Source organism: Apostichopus japonicus, chromosome 3, assembly GCF_037975245.1.
Source record: "Apostichopus japonicus isolate 1M-3 chromosome 3, ASM3797524v1, whole genome shotgun sequence".
Classification (NCBI taxonomy): domain Eukaryota; kingdom Metazoa; phylum Echinodermata; class Holothuroidea; order Aspidochirotida; family Stichopodidae; genus Apostichopus; species Apostichopus japonicus.
The window spans coordinates 9048822-9070972 of NC_092563.1; the positions used below are offsets into that span (position 1 = coordinate 9048822).

The 22151-nt window shown below is 38.4% G+C and overlaps 1 protein-coding gene across 1 annotated transcript; it reads left to right on the top strand.

Annotated features, from left to right (window-relative positions):
- Positions 1-96: 96 nt before the first annotated feature.
- LOC139962236 (uncharacterized) lies at positions 97-20660 on the top strand. The gene is made up of 9 exons (XM_071962272.1): positions 97-608; positions 8937-9175; positions 9878-10058; positions 11434-11697; positions 13749-13911; positions 14798-14925; positions 15031-15297; positions 16472-16675; positions 18247-20660. Exons 1-9 carry the CDS (start codon positions 530-532, stop codon positions 18351-18353), a joined length of 1632 nt encoding a protein of 543 aa, XP_071818373.1. The 5' UTR covers positions 97-529; the 3' UTR covers positions 18354-20660.
- Positions 20661-22151: the final 1491 nt, after the last annotated feature.

Below are 22151 nucleotides of genomic sequence, written 5' to 3' on the forward strand. Positions count from 1 at the left end.
AACAGCCAAAACACAAACTTGCACCTGAGATAAAGACAAAACTAAATGATTTCATGCGTCATTTGTTTTTGGTCGGGCGAACAATAGCTTGGAATTCTCATTAGCAAAGGACTTGATGCTCGTGTCCCGCTCAATAACATAACACACATCATTTCCTTGTATAGAGCCCGTGTGAGAGTTTACAATAATATTTATCCATCGCCCGCTTATTATTTTTCTATCAGCTCGTAATCAATTAAGAGCTCAGACGCTCGAAGACAGAAACAACGCTATTTATCCTCTTCTCTGCTGTCAGATAAACTATTCAATGAAAACAGGTCTTCGTTTTTCTGCGAACATTTTAATAGACGTAGGCCTAGAGAGAGTTATTAAGTGCGGTCTGTTGTGACACGTAGTTTTCTTCTCAAAGATTATAATCTTTAAGTAATTTGATGTTCTCATTTCCCTGTCAGCGGAAAAAGAAACTGCATATCATATCTGGCCACCGAATTCCATAGATTCATTCGGTATCTTCTTCCTATTGGTCGCAATGACAAGGCCGAGAGAAGACATCTGTACAGTTTTTATCGTACTGTGTACACTATTTACAACATCACGAAGTCAAAAAGGTAAGCGAACCTGTTTCAGTTATTGTAGAGGCAGTCATGGACTAATCCACTCGTACTGAAGAATGCAGAATAAGTTTCTTAAGGTTATATGAAGTTGTATTCTTCATACGTGTGTTTACAACATGCGTGATTAACATCTTGGTTTTTGAAATGTACTATAGGCTACATATCTGATGTGTTGTGTATAGTCACGGTATACGAAAGCTGTATTTACATGGATACACACGTATAGGACCTACCTACATAGGTTTACCGTCACATACAAATCAGCAACTTGACCTACCGAAACATTTCGATCAGGAATATATCAGACCTGTCAACCTGTTTGACCCCAAAATAGGGAGAATAACATTTTTCAGGGCAAAAATTAGGGAGAACCAGGGGAAAATAGGGAGGTTGGTAATTTTCAACTGAAATGATATGAATACTCCTAAATAAGTATAGTCTACTTATGCAATACAGTGAGAGAATCATCCAATCAGTGTTTCTTGTTGTAGTTTACATCAGCTCGCTTCGCTTACTACAGGGTTTCTTTAGTAGGCTTTCATTTGAAACAGGGAACAGTGGACTCTGGGTACTGTGACTTCATGTCTAGTATGCTAGATAGAGTCCCATCAAGCTTGAGACTTGACCGACTGTCTGTCTTGTTCTTGCGAACTACACTGAATAGCCTTTCCTGTTCAGCGTTACTGTGGGGGCATAGGACTAATTGTTTGCTATTTTCAGAAATGTCGCAAGTGATGAAATATTAGAAAAACGGGAGAATAGAATATGAAACCGGGAGAATCGGGTAAAAACCGGGAGAGTTGACGGGTCTGATATATGGCGACTGCACTGTCATACGTATATGCCTATACTGCACCATAAATCAGGAATGAATGCTATACATAAAGGCTTTATCACGAAATTTAGGACGGATAGAATTATTGACGCTGAGGTAACGACCCGAACCGTCCCAATTCCACTCCACCCCAATTCCACCCCTCCACTTTCTCTCTCTCTGACGCACTCTCTCGACGTGTGCGAGAAGTGGATTTTATAGGGTTCCCGATAGCACCACGAGACGTCACGATGTGTCGATGAACATAAACTGGTACCCAAAACTTGAGAAAAAAAGGATTTCAAAAATGATAAAAACAAGAAATAATGTATATTTGTAAATACTTTGCCAACCCTGTTAAGAAAAGAAGATAGTTCCATTATGGAAAGTACAAATTTATACAAAGCACAAACATTGATTATTATTAATTTTTGTTTGAAGAACTTGGTGTTATTTCTCAACTTTGCCTGCATGTAACCTTCGTAGGCTACTGGATTAAAACATTATACCAGCAAATCAATCTCAGTCATTCGTCAGTTTTGAAGTGGATTGAATCACAATGGAATTGATGTGGTACATCATGTCATTTCATGGTGCCTTCTGATAGGAGAATGATATGACAAAGATTGTGTCGTAATCTGTTATCAAATTAATGTTCCATGCAGCTGCCCGTAACTCGGCAAGAATCATGATAACTTTTAGACGGTGTCGAATTATCGATATGATTACCACCCTCCTATCAAGATGTAAACCACTATCTATCAGATATCATAACACCATCATCCCGCAGTGTCATGTGCTAATACAGAACAGGTTTTAAAATTTAATACCAACCGGAAAAATCGATAGAAAGTTGAGGAAATGTAAGTTCCTGTTTAAGATTTCGCAGAATTAGACAGTTGACGTCATCATAACTGCCTGTGGCAATCCGTACTTGTAAACTTGCACGTACCATCACAAGTAAACACAACACACGTTAATATAAGTAGAGAAACCTGTTTGTTGTTTTCGTCAACCAATTTGAAAGGTAAAATTCATCGAACGTTTACACACATTTTCATGTGTGTCTGAATCACAGTGAAATATGTGGAAACCATATATTTTTGGCGCATGTGACTAAGTGAGAACATTTTCTTTTGTCCGAATCAAAACTAACACAACCCACACAATGCAAGTATAACTTAACGCAAATCTCTCTGGGGTTTTTTGGACGAAAACTTCACACATTTTGAAAAAATGGATTTCTTGCAACAGAATGCCACATATTTCTAAGCTAACCTTTATATGTGTTCTGGGGGTACCATGTTTTATTCCAAGGAAAACTCCGCGTGGTAATTTGTCAAGAAATGAATCGGGTGTACATGACATATGAGTCAGTTTTCACCAAACTACGGAAAAACATGCCCTGTGACAAACACTGCTTTCAACAGGCGAATGTGGTACGAGTGACGACACATGCATCATAAACAGGCCACATTTATTGCATCCGTATATGAAATGACACGTAAACAAGGGCGGCGGAACCGGGGGGGGGGCACAGGGGGCACGTGCCCCCACTTTTCCTCAGGTTAAAATTGTGTCCTTTTTCTACATAAAAAATTGTACTCTTGATCACCTTATTAGGTCAGCGATATTTCAGTAAGAGATCTAATCCTAATTTAGAACTATCAGGGGCGTAGCCAGTATGTAGCACTGTAGGCCCAGGCCTACACTGTTTTTGGCAAAGTTTTCTTTTTTTAAAACACCCATAATTCAAATCCATAAGCTTGCTGGACGAGTTTAAGAGTCTAGACAGGAAAACCTATTGAAATGAACGTAGCAAGAATATGGCTAAATTAGGTGACCTATTCTTCTGTCATCTAGGCTGTCATTTCTATCGCGTGCCGTTTCATTCAACACTCTACTCGCCGAAAAAAACTAGGATCCGATCTTGTCAGTTTTTTAACATCTAGTTAAGAACCCGTTTACGCAGATAAAATTTCAGTTGAGAAACATTCCTCAGTCAAATAAGCCTATCGTTGATTAACAGACTTTATATTTATAGAGCTGCAGCGCCAAGGGCGGCGGAACCGGGGGGGGGGGGCACAGGGGGCACGTGCCCCCCCACTTTTCCTCAGGTTAAAAATGTGCCCTTTTTCTACATAAAAATTGAGGTGTCTCAAGTTAGCAAGAGGCTAGGGAACCACAATGGACACTCGGGAAGGGCCAAATTTCCGGCCATCTGAGGGGTTTGTAAAACCAAAAATTTTCTTGTACGCTCCGCGCCAACCGATGGTGGCGCTCCGCTCAGATAGTCGTGCATACAACTTTGCAAATCTTTACTACGCCCCTGATTTTTAATGAATAACTGTGGGTCAAACTCAAAGCTATTTCGAATGGAAAAATATTGTTAAGATATAAACAAGAAATAATGTCTAATTTGGAAGATTCCTACACTAGCAACAAGCATGATATCACCTCATTTTGTCTCAAAAGAAAACTTGTTTCCCAATTTGCACATTGGATATTGCAGTACTAGTATGCATATTTTCTTTGAGGGGGGGGGGGCCTTGATGGAGTGATGTGTATACGCATATAAGATAATACAATAAGAGTTATAGAGGGTACTAAATATAAGGCTGCATCAGTGCAATCAAATTTCTGCAAAGTGCCCTTTGATGTCGGTGCCCCCCGCAGATTAAAAGTGCTTCCGCCGCCCTTGTGCAGCGCTTTGTTGCCTGTTGTTGTCACGATCGGCGTTCCAAGTTTCGATAAACATTTACTAGCTACAGTTGTACCAAAGACGAATACTGGCTATAGTTGTATCAAAGACATTTCTGGCCTATCTTTGTATCTACAAGTATCAGAAGTTGAAAAGTAAGACTACTCTGTACATGTACCTTGCTAATTTTAAATACATTATGTAGTATTGAATTACGTACTTTTTTAACTAGTTTGTTTTGGGGGTTTAAAAGTGATATTGAATGAGGTGTCTCAAGTTAGCAAGAGGCCAGGGAACCAGAATGAACACTCGGGAAGGGCCGTTTCAGGCCATCTGGGGGGATTTTTAAAACCAAAAATTTTCTTGTACGCTCCGCGCCAACTGATGGTGGCGCTCCGCTCAGATAGTCATGCCTACAACTTTGCAAATCCTGGCCACGCCCTGACTATTAATAAATTTCTGTGGGTCAAACTCAAAGCTATTAAATTTGTTAAGCTCTTAACAAGAAATAAACTCTAATTCGGCAGATTCCTACTTTAGCAATTTTCATGATTTCACCTCATTTGTCTTGAAAGAAAACTTGTTCTTTGTTTCTCAATTTGCACATTGGATAATGCAGTGCTATGCATTTTTTCCTTGAAAGGGGGGGGGGGGGGCGTTGATGGAGTGATGTGTATATACGCAAATAAGATAATACTATAAAGTTATACAGGGTACTAAATATCAGGCTGCATCAGTCCAATCGAATTTTGCAAAGTGCCCTTTGACGTCGGTGCCCCCCCCCCCCCAGATTAAAAGTGCTTCTGCCGCCCTTGCACGTAAACACTCCTGCAGTACAAACTTTATATAAACGAACCTGCTCTAAACTGGAACTTGTTTTAATTCACTTGAGATGGTCCCCAAACCTCTTCACACAGCTGTTTAGTGATAGCGCTGTACTTAGCCTACACAGAGAGATCCACAAATCTATTGTGACATCCATATACAGTTTACCGACAAACCCCTGGATACAAAGACGACTTTTGAAAATACGATGAAATCGATGGCCGTTGCACTGTTGGCGAATGAATCGTTTTTTTACATGTATCATGTATACCTTTGCATTGTGCCTTGGTCGCTAGCTCGATCGGTATAATAAGCATAGGCGCCTCCTGCCCAAGGGCGTAGGAACTGGGGGGCTGGGTGGCGCCAGCCCCTCCCCCAGTGAAAAATATGGAGGGGCGGAAGTACCATTCCGCCCCCCCTCTTCGCAAGTCAGAAAACCCCTTTTTCATTTCCAAATGAGAAAAAAAAAATCTCATTTGGAGCACCAAATTGCATCTAAGGCCAGGTGAAAATGCAAACTTATTTACAAAATGGAGTGGGTGTTGAAGTGTGCTATATTGCACCAAATTGCATCTGAGGCCACCTGGAAATGCAAAAAAAATTTAGACCCCTCCCCCAGGCCGGCCATCAGTCTTCAGCCCCCCCCCCCACTCAAAAGTACCTTCCTACGCCACTGCTCCTGCCTCAACTATGCCACGCAAAAGGGTGTGTCAACTCTACGTCATCGGAAACGCTCGGTGACCAGATTTTTTGGAGGGGGGGCGGGGGGCGATTAAAGGCTGGTTTGGCAATTATTACTTTGGTACCATGGCCTTAGTAAATCTTTCATCACTAAATACGTCGGATAAATCCAATAAACGCGATGCTCAGTACGTGTTTGAAGTACTGCAGTAGGCCTAAGGAAGTTAAATAAGCGTCTTGCGCATACTGCGATATAGTTGAAGGCCCAACGGCCGCGGCTTACGATGAGACGTGTGATATTGCGATTTGTGTCAGTAGAGTTAACCGTTTTCAAGGCAACTGAATGTTGGCATAGCAGTCGGCCTAACATATAACCAACAATAATAGTTGAACAAGGCTTCATGATATTATTCCTTTTTATTTCCCAATATTATGCTCATGTCAACTTCCTATTCATTAAAAGTGCTCTGTAATCTTTTTTTGGAATAAGCCCGTTTTCAGAACCCTTGTTATTGTGCCCTATTGGTTCAATATAATGTGTACATATGGAGCATTAGACTAACATTGAAACGCTTCGGGTACACTGACCGGTCTAACGAGCCCTTAACTAAACTTTGAACAAGGAAGTCCATGTTCTACAACCAATTCTACATGTCCGTTTATACTAGTAAGGAAGTCATATTGAAACTTCATAATATCATTTCTCAAAGCTATATAACTAGACATTAGAATCTAGTAAACTTAATAAAGAAAGAATTTGACAGAAGAGATTTTCTTCCTAGCGGATCGGAATTAAATCAACTTTAAGTTAATAAAAATGTTTAGCTCAACCCACACATATACCAACGAGGGACTTTTCCCAACTTCAACGTCCTGTGTGGGATAAGCCGCGTCAGTATTTCCAGAGTGGTTGCAATATAAGTGCTCTCTCGTTTAGGAAGATCACATGATGTTAGGGTTCAACGCAATGTCAACATTTGACGCATCATGATACATAAATAATGTTATCACTTTATGAATCTAAGATATGTTAAAGCTATTAAATTTGTACCCAAACTGCAGGAAAGAACTTAAGGTCTTACAATATACACTCTCCGTTCTTCAAAGCTACTAAGATATACAAACACATGTTGAAGAAGAAACACACACAATTATATTAATTTCGCGATCCATACTTCAAATGATAGATATGTTATGATCTACGACTCAATAGAGATTTTTTTTTACAAGCGAACAACTTTTCATATTTCATGGTAATCGTAAACAGTGTTTGACAATATTGCAATTGCTATATAGCTAACATATTATTCCATGTTTTAGAATTGGCATTGGCAAGACGCATGTCTGTCAAATAGATGAAACAATGCAATACATAATGGGGGCGGGGGCGGGACGGGCGGGGGCGGGGCGGGTGGGGGCGGGGGGGGGGGGGTAAAAACCACAACACAATGGCTCAATGGTACTTTCACACTTTTACAGGTTCTCAGGCTTGTTATTAACTATAATTTTTCCCAAAGTGAATGAGATTTGTCGTAGCTGTTTGACAAACACTAAATGGATATGCCTCTCTCCCCTGTATAGTATTCATTCCCAATATATTCAGTGTCGTGTGCAAAGGGGTGGGGCCTTGGCCCTCACCTCTAATTGTCAGTCCGGGGGAAATGGTTCAGTCGAGGGGTGTGACATTGGACCTCTTCTATGGGGCGTACCGACTCCCTCCTTGAGTACCTATAATCACATCCTCATCATGGTCCCCATCATCTCATTTATGAAAACTTTAGTCGCCTATATGACCCTGCCATAAAGGCTCAAACCTCTTTCTGTCAGGTCCGCAAATTTTGCACACGCGCGAAAAAAGGATGATATGTGTCATCTTTAGAATTGTCATACAATTACACTGTTTATATATACCAACCTATACATCCCCTTCCAACCACTACAAACGACCAATTCCCATGCTTGAAATTGTGGTTTATATGTTGGTAAGTTTAGACAACTTTTGCAGTGCATTCTCAGTCATTATAACATACTACGAAATCTTGTCTATGCCTAGATTAGCAATCTTCATTTGGCACTTAACACGCTGTGACTGTTTTACTGTATATTAATAGAATATAATACATGTGGTTTGCTCTTCAAGAAACACCCTTTGTCTTTGTTTCGAATGTAACACTACACCTCGATGTTATCATTGTGACCTCATCATAAAAGGATCGAGTGACATTCACTTTCAGTTTGAAATGTTAGTTGATACGTGGCATTAACCATGTTAAAATGTATATTAATAGAATATAATACATGTGGTTTGCTCATCAAGAAACACCCTTTGTTTTTGTTTCGAATGTAACACTACACCTCGATGTTATCATTGTGACCTCATCATAAAAGGATCGAGTGACATTCACTTTCAGTTTGAAATGTTAGTTGATACGTAATCATGTTAAAATGAAATGGAAATAAACGACCAAGGCAAATGAATATATATATATATATATATATATATATATATATATATATATATATATATATATATATATATATATATATAATTATATATATTTATATATATATATACATATTTATATATATATTTATATATATATATATATATATAAATATATATGTTGATACTAGGTGAGACTAGTGGAACACACGCATATATTCCGCTCTGTCCAATGGACATAGAGCACTCTGCGCCAAGATAGACGCCAACCTACCCTATATATAAATATATATATATATACATATATTTATATATATATATATATTTATATATATATATATATATATATATATATATATATATATATATATATATATATATATATATTTATAAAAAGGATATATATTTATGAAAATCGTGAAAAACAGTGAAAAAACTTCCAGTCTCCACCGGGGTCGAACCCGGGCCTCCCGCTCTGTACGCGGACACCCTAACCACTAGCCTATGGACGCTGATTGTATGTCCAGAGGTTCGAAACCAGTAAGGAAGGCCGTATGTTCACGGTAGGCCTTTTTCACCTGTATCGAACAATACTAGTTCTGTTTTTGGAGACATTTTTTGCCTTACTCTAGAGATCAAACATGATGCTATCCAACTCGAAATCATTTGTGATTCCTTAAGCCGGATCTCGAAAGTGATACTTTGAACAGACTTTATGTTAATGAAAGGGAGGTAAACGACAAAGGCAAATGAATATATATAAATAATAAATATATATATATATATATATTGTATATAGGTATATATATTGTATTTGATCTATATGATTTTATCCAAGATGCAATTTCCTTCCTCAAGCATATTCACATCGTTCCGTCAACATCACAGCCGGTAAAGGTAATTTTACTACTACTGATTGCAGCGGAGAGTGTGTGATATTCCACATCAATATCACAACCAATTCGCCAGATAAAGTCATCTTACTCAATTTTACTAAGTTGGAGAGTAACTTGGAAAGTAACTTGGAGTCCTATAGCTATTACAGTCAATATGAAAACAGAGACACTGTAGACCTGGACAGCTGCGACATTTTTAAGGTAACTAAAGCGTAAGGGGCTGGCCCACTGCAAATACTTTTAGTCTGATGTGATATAGCACCCGATACTATTAGCACCCGATACTCATAGCTAGTATAGTAACTACTGTTCTGGTTCCACAACCGTGCATCAGTAACTACTGCGCTGTGTTCGAAACAGCTCTGCAGTAATTACTGTGCCACCTGTAACACATGTTACCGTGTTGCGAACGCAGCGCAGTAGTTGCTGATGCACGGTTGTGGAACATGAACAGTATAGTTACTGTATAGCTATGAGTATCGGGTGGACATAGCCTAGAAGTTGAATCAATAAATATGTATGTCGAGGAGGATGGAGAAGTCGTGTAAATATTTGTCGGTTTGTCGGTGTCGGGCGAAGATGATTGGGCGAGGTGAAAAGCGGGTTTAGTTCCCAGGGGGTAAGGGGAGGAGGTGGTGTTAACAGTGATTGTTTTAAAGGCTGGCAGTGATCGTCTGTGACACGATAACGACGTGAATAGGAATTCCACAGAATGATGTAAAGAGTATGCTTTAACCATATATGATCCCTCCACAAACCTAGATATAAGATATACAAGTGTATAACAATTATTAAAGAAAAAGTTTGAATATATGCTTAAAGTGTCTTAAATCGGTCTTGTGATGAAGTTTTTTTTTTTTTTTTAAACCGTTTAATGTTTTATCTTCACATGTAAACTACTAGTTCCGCGATGGATGCCATCGAGACACAGTCAGGATTAAAAGCTATTGCTGGGATGACCTTTTATTTGACGCCGTGAAACCAAAGGATCCGGTGAAATTCCAATCTAAATCCAGATGTATCTCAATCACGATGAAAGTAAAAGGAGAGAGCAACGATGGGTTCCGAGTATTCTACAAAGAAGGTCATTATTTGCCAATGTTATATTAACGGGACGTGGTTATTCGACCTGTTGGTACCAGTGGCGTGCCCAGGTTGAGGCCATATTCAAAGTTTCCCTTCGACTAATTTAGGTAGTGCATAAACCTTGATGTTTCCCCCTCAATTACAAATGATGCCGCCCAACCTCCCTTTACGTAGGTCACTGATAAGTTATCATAAGTATCATCAACTAACACTGTTTAAGATCCACTGGTCCAAAAAGACAGTGCAAGTGTTGCATTGAGTTAACAATCGTCCGACACTGTCACGTATTTCTTGTTCCCTCGATTTTCAATGCGTTGAATACATGTCAGAAAGTGCAATACAACTTTCGGACTGGGTTATAAGTTGTTTATCCAATGAGTAGACCTATGAAGTAATATCAGTTACACTTCAACCTGAGTTTATTCTGATGTTCGTTGAAACAAGCAGTTTCTTGAAGTTATCTGGACACTGTGAAAGAAGTATCAGGGGGGAACGGTTTGGTACAGGAAATGTCCCTGTCTTTCTACTCAATGTTGTCCTATAATTCATACAATCTATAGGAGTAAAACCATTCACGCCGAATTTGGGTCTGATCTGAATACAGAATAGTATTGATTTGGGGTAGCTAACCCTATTTTCAACCCTCCCCGAATATGCGAATCTCCCTATATAGGCTATATGTATATATATATATAGGCTATATATATATAGGCTATATATATATATATATATATATATATATATATATATATATATATATATATATATATATATATATTAGAGCAAATCCGCTTCCTGTAGTCATGGTTTATTTGGTTTTAATTCCATCATTGCAACTTACACTCATCTAGCGTCATACTTTCATTGTGTTACATTTTGTACTTTTCATTCGACTGCCAAGAATTGCTGACGAAGGTCCCAGGGGAACCGAAAATTCCAATATATTTTCTAAAACTTACTCCTTATTTGTCAATTATGAGTCATATCTTATTTCTCTGGTTTTCTCTAATAATATTTTCTTTTGGAGTAAACGTGGATTTTTGTTATACTACCGTTTATATATATATATATATATATATATATATATATATACATACATATATTATATATTATATATTATATATTATATAATATATATAATATAAATGTATATATATATATATAGGGAGATTCGCATATTCGGGGGAATATATATATATATATTATATATATATATATATATATATATATATATATATATATATATATATATACATATATATATATATATATATATATATATTATATATATATATATGGTTTGGAGTCACCCATTGTTACTTGTAAGTCAAGTAAGATTCTAACTCATTTTATTCTCTATGATTTTCTTATAGTGGAGCCAGTGGAAGACATCTTCATTTGGATGGAAGGTAACAGAGACATAAATGCAATGGATAGTTTGGATGTCACCCAGAGCACACACCGCCTTAATCCAGATGCCGACGATAATATTACAGCAATTGCACTGAATCCACTCACAAGGATGCTATACATAGCTGATGTAATACTGGCATCTAGCACCATCAAAAGCTATTTTATCCCTGCCTGGGATCAAAAAATGGTATATATGGACAGCATCGTCACCAAGGATTTGTTATGTGAGTAACATATATAGATTTACCTTTTAGCATCGTCTTGTAATAATTCCGGAGCTCGGTGCAATTGAAAACATTTTGTGCCATTTCGCAAACTGTCCGTCTTTTTTTTATTATCATATAGATACTAAAGTACAGTGACAGTAAACCACGGAGCATACTATAAATAATGTAGCTTTGGTATAGCATGGTAGATGATAAGTACAATGCATTACACCGGTATATTATACAATGCATCCTATGCCATCCGTATAGTACAATCAATGTTATGGTTTGAGTATACAGTGCAAATGACAAGTAACCGTTACAGAAGGGACAAAAACACGCACAGAATAACTTACTTTACTTACTTTTACACATTCTCTTACACAGGCTTTCTATAGTGGATAAGCAGTTTGCTAACAATATTTTGAGCATAATAGAGTGCTTGGTACAGGGGCGTATCCAGGATTTTCCAATAGGGGGGGGGGGGCGTCAGGCATGAATGATCGCCGTCCTGGGGGATGGGTCTAAGGGGAGCGGTGTACAATTTTTGCTTTCGAGGAAGGGCTGAAATGCAAAATGGTGTCATGTGCATGGGCGGCGATCCGTACTTCCGAGTGGGGGGGGGGATATGACCTTGTTGACTATCTAAGCGTAGCGCCACCATGGGTTGGCGCGAAGCGTACAAGAAAATTTGGGGATTAACAAACCCTCTAGATGGCCGGAAACGGCACTTCCCGAGGTTTCCAAGCGGCATATACCCAACTTTAAAATAGGGATGTCATGTCCGAAATATCTCATAATCAGGATCCAAAATACTTTTTTTTTTAATTTCGGGTGTTATTTTGGGAAAATTGCCCCTGTCAATCTTGTTTCAGGCGCAACGTTAGAATGTTCGAGAGCTCTTTTATATTATTCGATGAAGAAAATGGCCTCATGCAGGCTATTATAGGCCTATACACATGCAATACACAATTACACATAGTTACATTCCTAGGTACCGATTGCTAGGGCATCCAGGTGAAACGTGTATTAAGCATTACCCTGGTAACATGAGATTCTCAGCTTTTCGAGGGAACATGTACGTGTGTAGGCCTACTATAGGGCCTATATGAATACTATGAAGGTGCATATATGTACTATATCAATACCGTGGGCGCAATAATACATTTTGTTGTTATAGGGCCAATTAATGAAGCCTACAGTCAACTATTCTTGCTTTATAAAGACGGTTTATTTGAAAAGATCGCACTGCGTTTATGGTAGGCGAAATGAAGCTATAAAAGAGCCGTACATTAACGAAGATGCATAAATGTAGGCATGAAAATATTCTTATCCCTGGCATTTGGTGGGGGGGGGGGATATGGTGTATTACATCCCCTCCACCCATTTTCATGGGGGGATATATCCCCCCTCCCCCCAGGATCGCCGCCCATGGCCATATGTGATCCATTTTTCGACCTTAATAATAAGCAACATTTCCAGTAAATATGGACACAAAATGCACAATTTAGTATGGCTGGCATGTCACTTAGTGTTTATAGTGATAATACAAACACAATTACCATCTATGTTTCTAAAACTATTATGCCGCCGAACTTCGCCAGAACCTTTTTTTTGGCAAACAAAAAATAAAGCATACGGGAGGGGGGGGGGGGGTTGAGCGATCACCGACATCTCACATAAAGGTCGTCATCAATTTTTTTTTTTTTTTGCTAAACTTTTTTTTATTTTGGTGACGGCCAATAGGGGGGCGCGCGCCTGTTGCGCCCCCCCCCCCGGATACGCCCCTGTTGGTATCAGTATATGTCACAGCCAATGTTCCCGTTATAGTACTATACATTGCATGTTTTCTGTATGATACAGTGTTATGTAAAATTCCTTTCCATCAGTGTAGTGCGACACATGCTTCCGGTATTGTACACATGTATAGTGCATGCTATATCATTATGGTACAGTGCTATAAATATTATGCAAATCGAATTTAATGTCAACATTAAACATATTGACCTATAAAGCCTACATATGGAGCTACCGGATAGTCTCGTAAATCTGTCAATCTTCTGCTTTAGATGTATCGAGTATTGTGGTTGACCCTGTGAAAGGAACTTTATACTGGACAGATTCAGGGCGAAATACCATCAGTTCATCTAACGCAGACGGATCATCAAGAAAAGATATTATCAGCACAAACTTACAAACTCCGAGTAGCATTGTGTTGGATCACCTAAACCAGTAAGTAATAATATCGTTGGCCCGAATTTCATTGCCCCGAAGTCAACACTATATCCAACCCAACTCGACCGTTGTGACCCACTTTTCATTAGCAGTGAAGACCTATATACGCTCTCATAACCGACACACACTGCACGGCACTGGTTTACGTTACATGCCTAATTATTTTGTTATGATATAGGTCTCATTTTGATGAAACCGCAATTTCAGACGTGAACCGATGTACACTGCCGGCTGTTTATCAGGACCAAACGCTACATGTTCAGATTTCTCGACTGAAGGCGTCGCAACTTGAAACTGGCAAAGTCAGCCTTTATAGCACATGCACATTGCCAAACCATCAACGGTTGTCCATCATCATCACCATCACCATCACCATCACCACAATCACCATCACCATCATCATCACTGTCGTCATCATCATCACCATCATCATCATAATCATCATCATCATCATCATCATCATCATCATCATCATCATCATCATCATCATCATCATCATCATCATCATCATCATCATCATCATCATCATCATCATCATCATCATCATCATCATCATCATCATCATCATCATCATCATCATCATCATCATCATCATCATCATCATCATCATCATCATCATCATCATCATCATCATCATCATCATCATCATCATCATCATCATCATCATCATCATCATCATCATTTTTGACATCACCATTGTCATCATAATCGTCGTCGTCACCATTGCCATCGAGGTTCATGAGTAATTGAATCCATCTCTTTTGGCGACTAGTGACACTAACACTAACACTAGTAACACTAATACGAAATAAGTAAATTTCTCTCGTAGAATTGTCGTATACTTCTGATTTTACACAAATTTCATATTTGTTTTCTGATGTAGAATTTTCTACTGGACTTGTTGGGGAGACATGGCTACGGTAGAGAGAGCTTTCGTTAACGGTAGCGATAGAAGGAAGATACTTAGCCAGAGTGACGGACCAATCTTGATCGCTTTAGGACAATACCCAGGTAGGAATTAGAGCAGTACCAATGTAGACATTCTTCAATGTCAGTTTATACATGTTTTTTAGATATTACTGACATAATATCTTATTTCTTTCCGTTGCATATCAGGAGCAAAAGTTCGCTGGATAAACAGCAATACAATGACGCTGGGCGAAATCTGCGTTGACGAATGCAATGAACAAGATGAACCCATTTATTTGCCCGCTGTGGAGAACTCAATAAGCCTCAATATATTTGGCAAATACCTGTACTGGACTTGTTCTTCTAGTGATTGGATATACGTTGCACCTGAGGGAAAATCCCAGTTTTGGTCAATTGGTCCAGTTAATGTCACAACCCAGACGTTACATTATTTCTCTTCAGAAATTCCAAAAGGTAAAGGAAAGCACTCCAGTGAAAGACATTCAGTTTAACCAATATACAATCAGGGATGTGCCCAAGCTGGGCGGCACTGGGCGGCCCCTCCCAGCACTAAAAAATTACCTCCCACCACTGTCTTAAAAGTCGTGAATCCCACCCAGCACTATTTTCATCTAAAATCCCGACTTTCCGAACAATAGATTCAACATAAATTGCGCTTAGCCTATGCCAAAGTCATAAAGACTAATAATGCATCAGTTACGAATGCGAGAAACATTACTTACGGCTCTCAATCGGTCCCTTGTAAAATCTCTTTGAAACAAACTAATAACTTTTACCAGGTACGTAATTTATTTCACTAAAAAAATGTAAATTGTTAGCAAAACTAGTACTTGTGTATGAACTTAAAAAGCTACACAAGTGCGCATCTGAGCGCCTTCAAATGGGAGGGGGCACCCCACCCCCTTAGACCCCTCCCCAGGACGACGATCAGTATACCCGGCAATCATGAAATCTTGGGCACATCCCTGTAAAATCAGATATTATAACTGATTGTTTAGCTGTTATAACTCTTAGAAATGTAATATGCATTTCAGATATGACATGGTTTGCTCACATTTATTGCCCGTAACATCAGGAAATACGCCGAAAGTGTAAAATAAATTGACTAATTCGTTTTCAAGTTTACAATTGATGCAGCAACAGCCAATGAACCATGTGCCCAGAATTTCAAAGGAGCGGTTGGGGTGGAGGGAGGGGGGGCGGCTAAGTCTTGAATGACCCCGACTGATTTGGGTAAGTGTGTGAACCTTTATGGAAAAGCATACAGGGCTACGGATGAGTGGACGAGTGACGATAAAAGTGAGGGTCATGTATACATGCTCCCTCCCTTCTGTTGCGCAGGCCATATAACCTCAGTGAACTATGATAGTGTTATAGGTGCGGACCGCATGGTCTAGTAACTTAGGTTTACAATTGATTTCAATTGATATAACTATGATATGTAATACTGTAGGCGTAGATCCAATGCAGCGATACATGAGATGAACCAAATTATGAGGCTATTCTGTATGTGTAAATTGTGTAAAAGTATATGCGTCGTGAGCCAAATGAATTCTACATATGCAAACTTTCTTTCAACTCGCTTAGTTTTTTTTATAGACATTGATGACTTTTATTTAATATGCAGATTTGTATCCAACAAAGGAGATTTTGGATGGCCCGACCTTGTTGACGCTTCGGTCTTCCTTATCATATGATGTCTATGATGAGCATGAATTCAACAAATTTCACTATATACCAATCTCTCTTTGCGCTGTCATGGTCTTTGTTTTACTCGTCATCGCAGGACCAAGCTTGCTTCGTTCATTTTGTCTAACGAATCACAGTTCAGGTATATTCCTAACATTTTGAATTAATCTCTTCTGATGCAAGTATATCTTCGTTTGAACTATTTGTATTGTTTATGGCACTGTTGTCCATTTAACCTCATCGATTATGTAAATGTTTCAAAGTTGGCAACTTGAAAATGGAAGTGGTTAGAATTGTTGAATGAAAATCGTATTATTTCATGGTTAGCTATTTACATGGGACAATACACCAATTTAATATTTAACATTATTAACTTACTATGTCTTGTATTCATAAATAAATTTGTTTTAAAGATATTGCTTAGTTACATAGACTTGACCCTGTTTTTTTTTATTGATTCCAAAGAAATCCGCATGCGCATGTACCCAAGATTAGTTTTCGGGTACGGGATACTCATTCAGTATTTGGTGATAGGCATAACATTTATATCGATAGGTTGTTCTTATCCATCTTAAGTTGGAGGTATACCGATCTGTAATTGTTGCCAATTCAAGTGAAAGTTAAAAGTAGGGTTGTTGTTGCCGATCTCGCGAGGGAACTAGCGATGGGGCTGCTGTTATCTATCTTATATGGGTGCTATAGCAATGGGTTGTTATTGCCCATCGCATGTGCGAGCTACCTATGGGTTGTTTCTGTCGACCTCAAGCGGTTGCTAGCCATGGGTTCTCGTTACCGATCTCATTTGGGAGCTAGCAATTTATGGTTGCTGCCCATATCCTATTTAGTGGGAGCCTGCGATGGGTTGTAGTTGTTACCAATAACAATAAGCGTTGTTGTTGCTCATCTCATGGTGTGAGCAGGCAGTGAGGTGTTGTTGCCCTGTCAGGTTGGGAACTTGTCATGTTTTGTTTTTACCCATATCATATAGGAGGTAGCAATATAGGGTTGTTGTTGCCCATCATCAAATGGGAGCTATCGATGGGTATTTGCTACGCATCTAGTGTGGGAGGGCTAACGATGGATAGTTGTATAGAAGTGTTACAGGTGATATAACCATTTGTGCTTCTTTTTGTGAGTGCTGGTTGGTGTGACTTTTGAAAGAGTCCAATTCCGAAACTATAGCGGGAAGATAACATTTGAAGGTATACCAGCCTGCACGGAGGTGGAAGTTAAATGTGGTGCAGCAGCACGAACCAGCAAATCTCGCAGGTTTCCGGGAGTTGTGGGCCCGGGGGGATGGGGGGGGGGAGAGTATGCAATAATTGGCCTGTCATGACTAGTTCTTTGAAGACGGGTCTGAGATGTGGTGGAATGCAGAGCTGGTTGTTATAGTAATTTGCTTTCCAGCTTGCATGACCCTACCGGTTGCTTTGAAGTTAAATTGAATTCCTCTCTGAAATGTATTTTGTGCTTATATGAACAAGACATATACGCTGTTAACTAAACTCCCTGGACCCCAACCAGGGCAAAGAGTATATTCCAAATACATTTCATCCCCCTTCACGTGGTCTCAACAGACTCTCTCTATAGTATGATAGTCAAGTTCATGTTACATGTATGTATATAAGGTTAGCCATATAATTTAAGAAATGAATTGCGATTCAGAAGATAACAATGCTTATATGTGAATATTATCGTATTGTTTGTTTAAAGGTATCTGCAGGTTAAACTTGGCGAGAAGAAGTGCCTTCTCTGGGACTAGAGGTGCTGAGGTGAATTCAATTTCCCAGTGTGCACTACATGAAGTAAATGACTCATGAAATTAATACCTTTCGACAATTAAGACGCTGCAAGCCGGGCTGATGCTGGGCATCATCGAACGCCAAACGGATAGTTTGCTCAGATCAGGAATGTAAATACATACAACAGGACTTTCAGTTTGCATAATTTTGCAGACGTTTACTTATAAGTTGTAGTTATTTCTCTTTGTTTGGCATATAAGTTACCTATGTCACAAATATATTTCGAAATTTGAATATTAATATATTTTTTTCTCCAAAAACGATCTTCTACTTCGCTGCACTTCAAAAGAAAATATGGAAGCACCGCTTATTATCATTGAGGTTTATGTACTAACTAGATTGAATGACAACTTTATTAATTAATTATTTAACAGAAAATGCCATGATACCTGCTAAGTGTCCATGAATATTAGATACAAACGTTGGCGACGATGTCTTTTTAGCCGACATGATATAGTCTGTTTTCACACTACGTAATGTTCGAGAAACTGCTGTGAAATTCAAAGACGAACACGTTCTTTAAAGCGCATGCTATATCTAGGCGCGTAGCCAGGAATTTGCCAACGGAGGGGCGAACCTATAGGCCAACCATCAGAGCTGTATATATGGCTCTGCAAACTATATAAGCGTAGCGCCACCAAAAGTTGACGCGAAGCGTACAAGAACATTTTGGCCGAAAATGCCTCCCAGATCGCTGGAAATGGTACTTCCCAAGCCTTGTAAGTTGCATCTTAGCATTTTCTATTTTGAAATTACTAGCGATATCATAAAAACATACAAAAAATATGCTCAACGGGGGGGGGGGGGGGCGGTCGCCCCCTTCGCCCCCCCCCTTGGCTACGCGCCTGATTCTATCCTCATCCCTATACACTGACCGTCTGTTAGAAACTGTTTGCTGGATCAAATATGGCAGTATATTAGGTAACTAATTAGAGCTCAACGTGATAATAATAGTCTATCCATCACTTTAAAATCCTTGTTCATCATAATATTTCCTGTCCATCCTATATAATAAGAGTTATTCCATGTTATGCTCAATCTTACATCACCAAACATGCATGTAGCTAGGCTAACTATTTTGTTCAAGTATCTCATTTGCTTATCAGATATATTTTCAATATTAGAGTAAAGACCCGGTGATGTACAGTATATCTTTATTATTACATTTGTTTGTTTGTAATGTCCCAGCAAACACAAAACGTTATCATAACATTTTTTAAAGAGCCTCTAAAATATGTTTTTATAACCTTAAATGTGGTGTTTTAAAAACGTTGGCATAACGTTTTTATGAGATATTAATGTTATATTAATGTTTCAAAAAAAAAATATATAAATGTTTGAAATAATAGCCTAAAAACGTTTACGTGACATATTTCTTATACCACAAATAACGTTATCAAAACAAAAGACGAAACGTTTTAAAAACGTTCTTGTATTTGCTGGGTAATGTATCAGTTAGTGGTAAATGTAAAGATAGTCTTTTATAGTCTACACGAATATTGCCATGGAACTGCAGTCACAACCTCACTGATCCTGTTTTATATTACGCTTCTCATAAAAACCAACCACCCTGACGACAATCCTGCTTTTATCCTGTGCCAGAGGGTGTATATAGATACAGAGCCGAAGACTAGATCGCTCGGATGGAAATTAGGACACATTATGTATTCGCATTAGTATTTTCAGACGGTGTTTTCATGTTCTTGTAAATCGATGTAATATACAATCGCTGATTTCGCATTACATAGTAAGGAAAAAGTACCATACTGTCATATAATAAAATAGAGTTTTTAAGTTCATTTTAGCTACCCTGATTTCATTATAGCTTCCACATACTTTAACTAATGCACTCCTGGAAGAGTTTTACTCCAATTTTGTTCACACTCGTATATATTAATTAAACAATTGAACGTATACATTTTATTTTAAAATGTAACCCTTTCCGAACAATGAGATTGGGGGTTCGTGTGCGAGGGGGGGTGGGAGGGGGGGGGTGTTTGGCACGCCTGCATCTCACTTAGAAATTACTTTGCTTCATATCTGACTATTTTTGCGAAGCCAATTTGTAATTAGTGGTTATACATGATACATTTATTAGGGTGCGTTTAATGCCACCAAATAGTAACTATATACCCAGAACTGTACGTATTGTCTCCATCGAGTTTCTCGTCAATCGGCCACACTTTTCAGAACTGAATCTATGTTTGATAAGGAAGGATATCATGATAATTGTTAACATATCGGTTATATGACTTATTGAATTTGTTATAGCAATGATTCAACCTTAACTTGAGAAGAGAAGAGAATAAATCGTTATAAAATTAACTGGAATTTTGGTCAAATTCAATTTGTTAATGCTTAAGGTGACTACACGTGATGTATCTCCACATGTCAATCATCACCGAAATCGGGATTTGGAATATGTTAATTAGCTAAATCGATGATATGTCGATTTAAATAGGCATATGTCAATTTGTGTTGCTAGAAACTGGTATAAGTCCACGTAAAATGACTTCTACCAATTTAATTCGACATATCATCGATTTAAACTGGTAGATGTCGATTTAAATTGACATATCACCGATTTATTTTACATATCATCGATTTAAATTGGTATATGTCGATTTAAATCTGTATATGCCGATTTAAACTGGTATAAGTCGAATTAAACTGGTATATATATATATATATATATATATATATATATATGTCGATTTAAATCGATGATATGTAGACTTAAACTGGTATATGTCGATTTAAATCGGTAGAAGTCAATTTAAGCTGCTAGAAACAGGTATAAGTCGAAGGAAATTGGTATATGTCGATTTAAATCGGTATAAGTCGATCTCCCACGATTTGAGACTGATGGCCCCCCCCCCCCCCATAGTCTTATAGGTCAAGACTTTCGTTCTGTATATCGGCGAATTATAAGGTAGCAAACGCCCATTAAAAGCCCCATTGACTTACACACAAAATCACAAAAGTAATGTGGTCTCTATAAGTCTAGATAGAAGTTTTCACTAGCTAAACGCTACCCATCACCGGATAGCTGACAAGTTGGTATTTCATGGCACCATCAATTTTCCGTATAATGACCATGTAGATTTTTTGCTATCCGAGCCGGAAGTTTTCGTCACTTGTAAACAAACCTCTTCACTCAGTGGTAAACAAATTTCCTAAGCTGCTCCTGGGAGGCCTAAAGGGGTCTAAAATTGCCTCAATTGACCCAATTTTCTCACCACATATACTTCCATTCATGCTCTTCAACATGCAAGCCACAAAAAACTAGATTATGATTGATAACAGGTCACAAAAGATGTTCTCTTGCTGCTTTTTGGCACTTTTCCTGAAGGAGAACAATCGAGCGTATTGATATAGACTCTAATAGGAGTATTCCACCATAACACTAACTAATGGCGCCCTTCCACAAAGTTGCATGTCAGAGGGAATTAGCCTAAAACAAATATACAGTGTAGTATATAGTAGTCTGTACTATATATTATCTACAAAAAAATAATATTATAAAAACAGGGTCTTATACAATTCTGAATTGTAACATCAGACAAGGTAACAGCAGAATGCCAGGGTCGTGAACAAGATTAGTCACCACATTCCCTGTGAAGCTATACACGAACAGTGTAATCTAACTAACTGCAACCTTCAGATTACACAATTGCCTTTTGAGTATTTTCTTACATATAATTGAACTGCACCTGAACGCACATAACATTGTAGAGACCGAGTGGGAAAACTCAAACAATGAAAAGGAAACCTGCACACTCTGCAGTTATGTGCAACTCTCTTTTATTTCTGTAA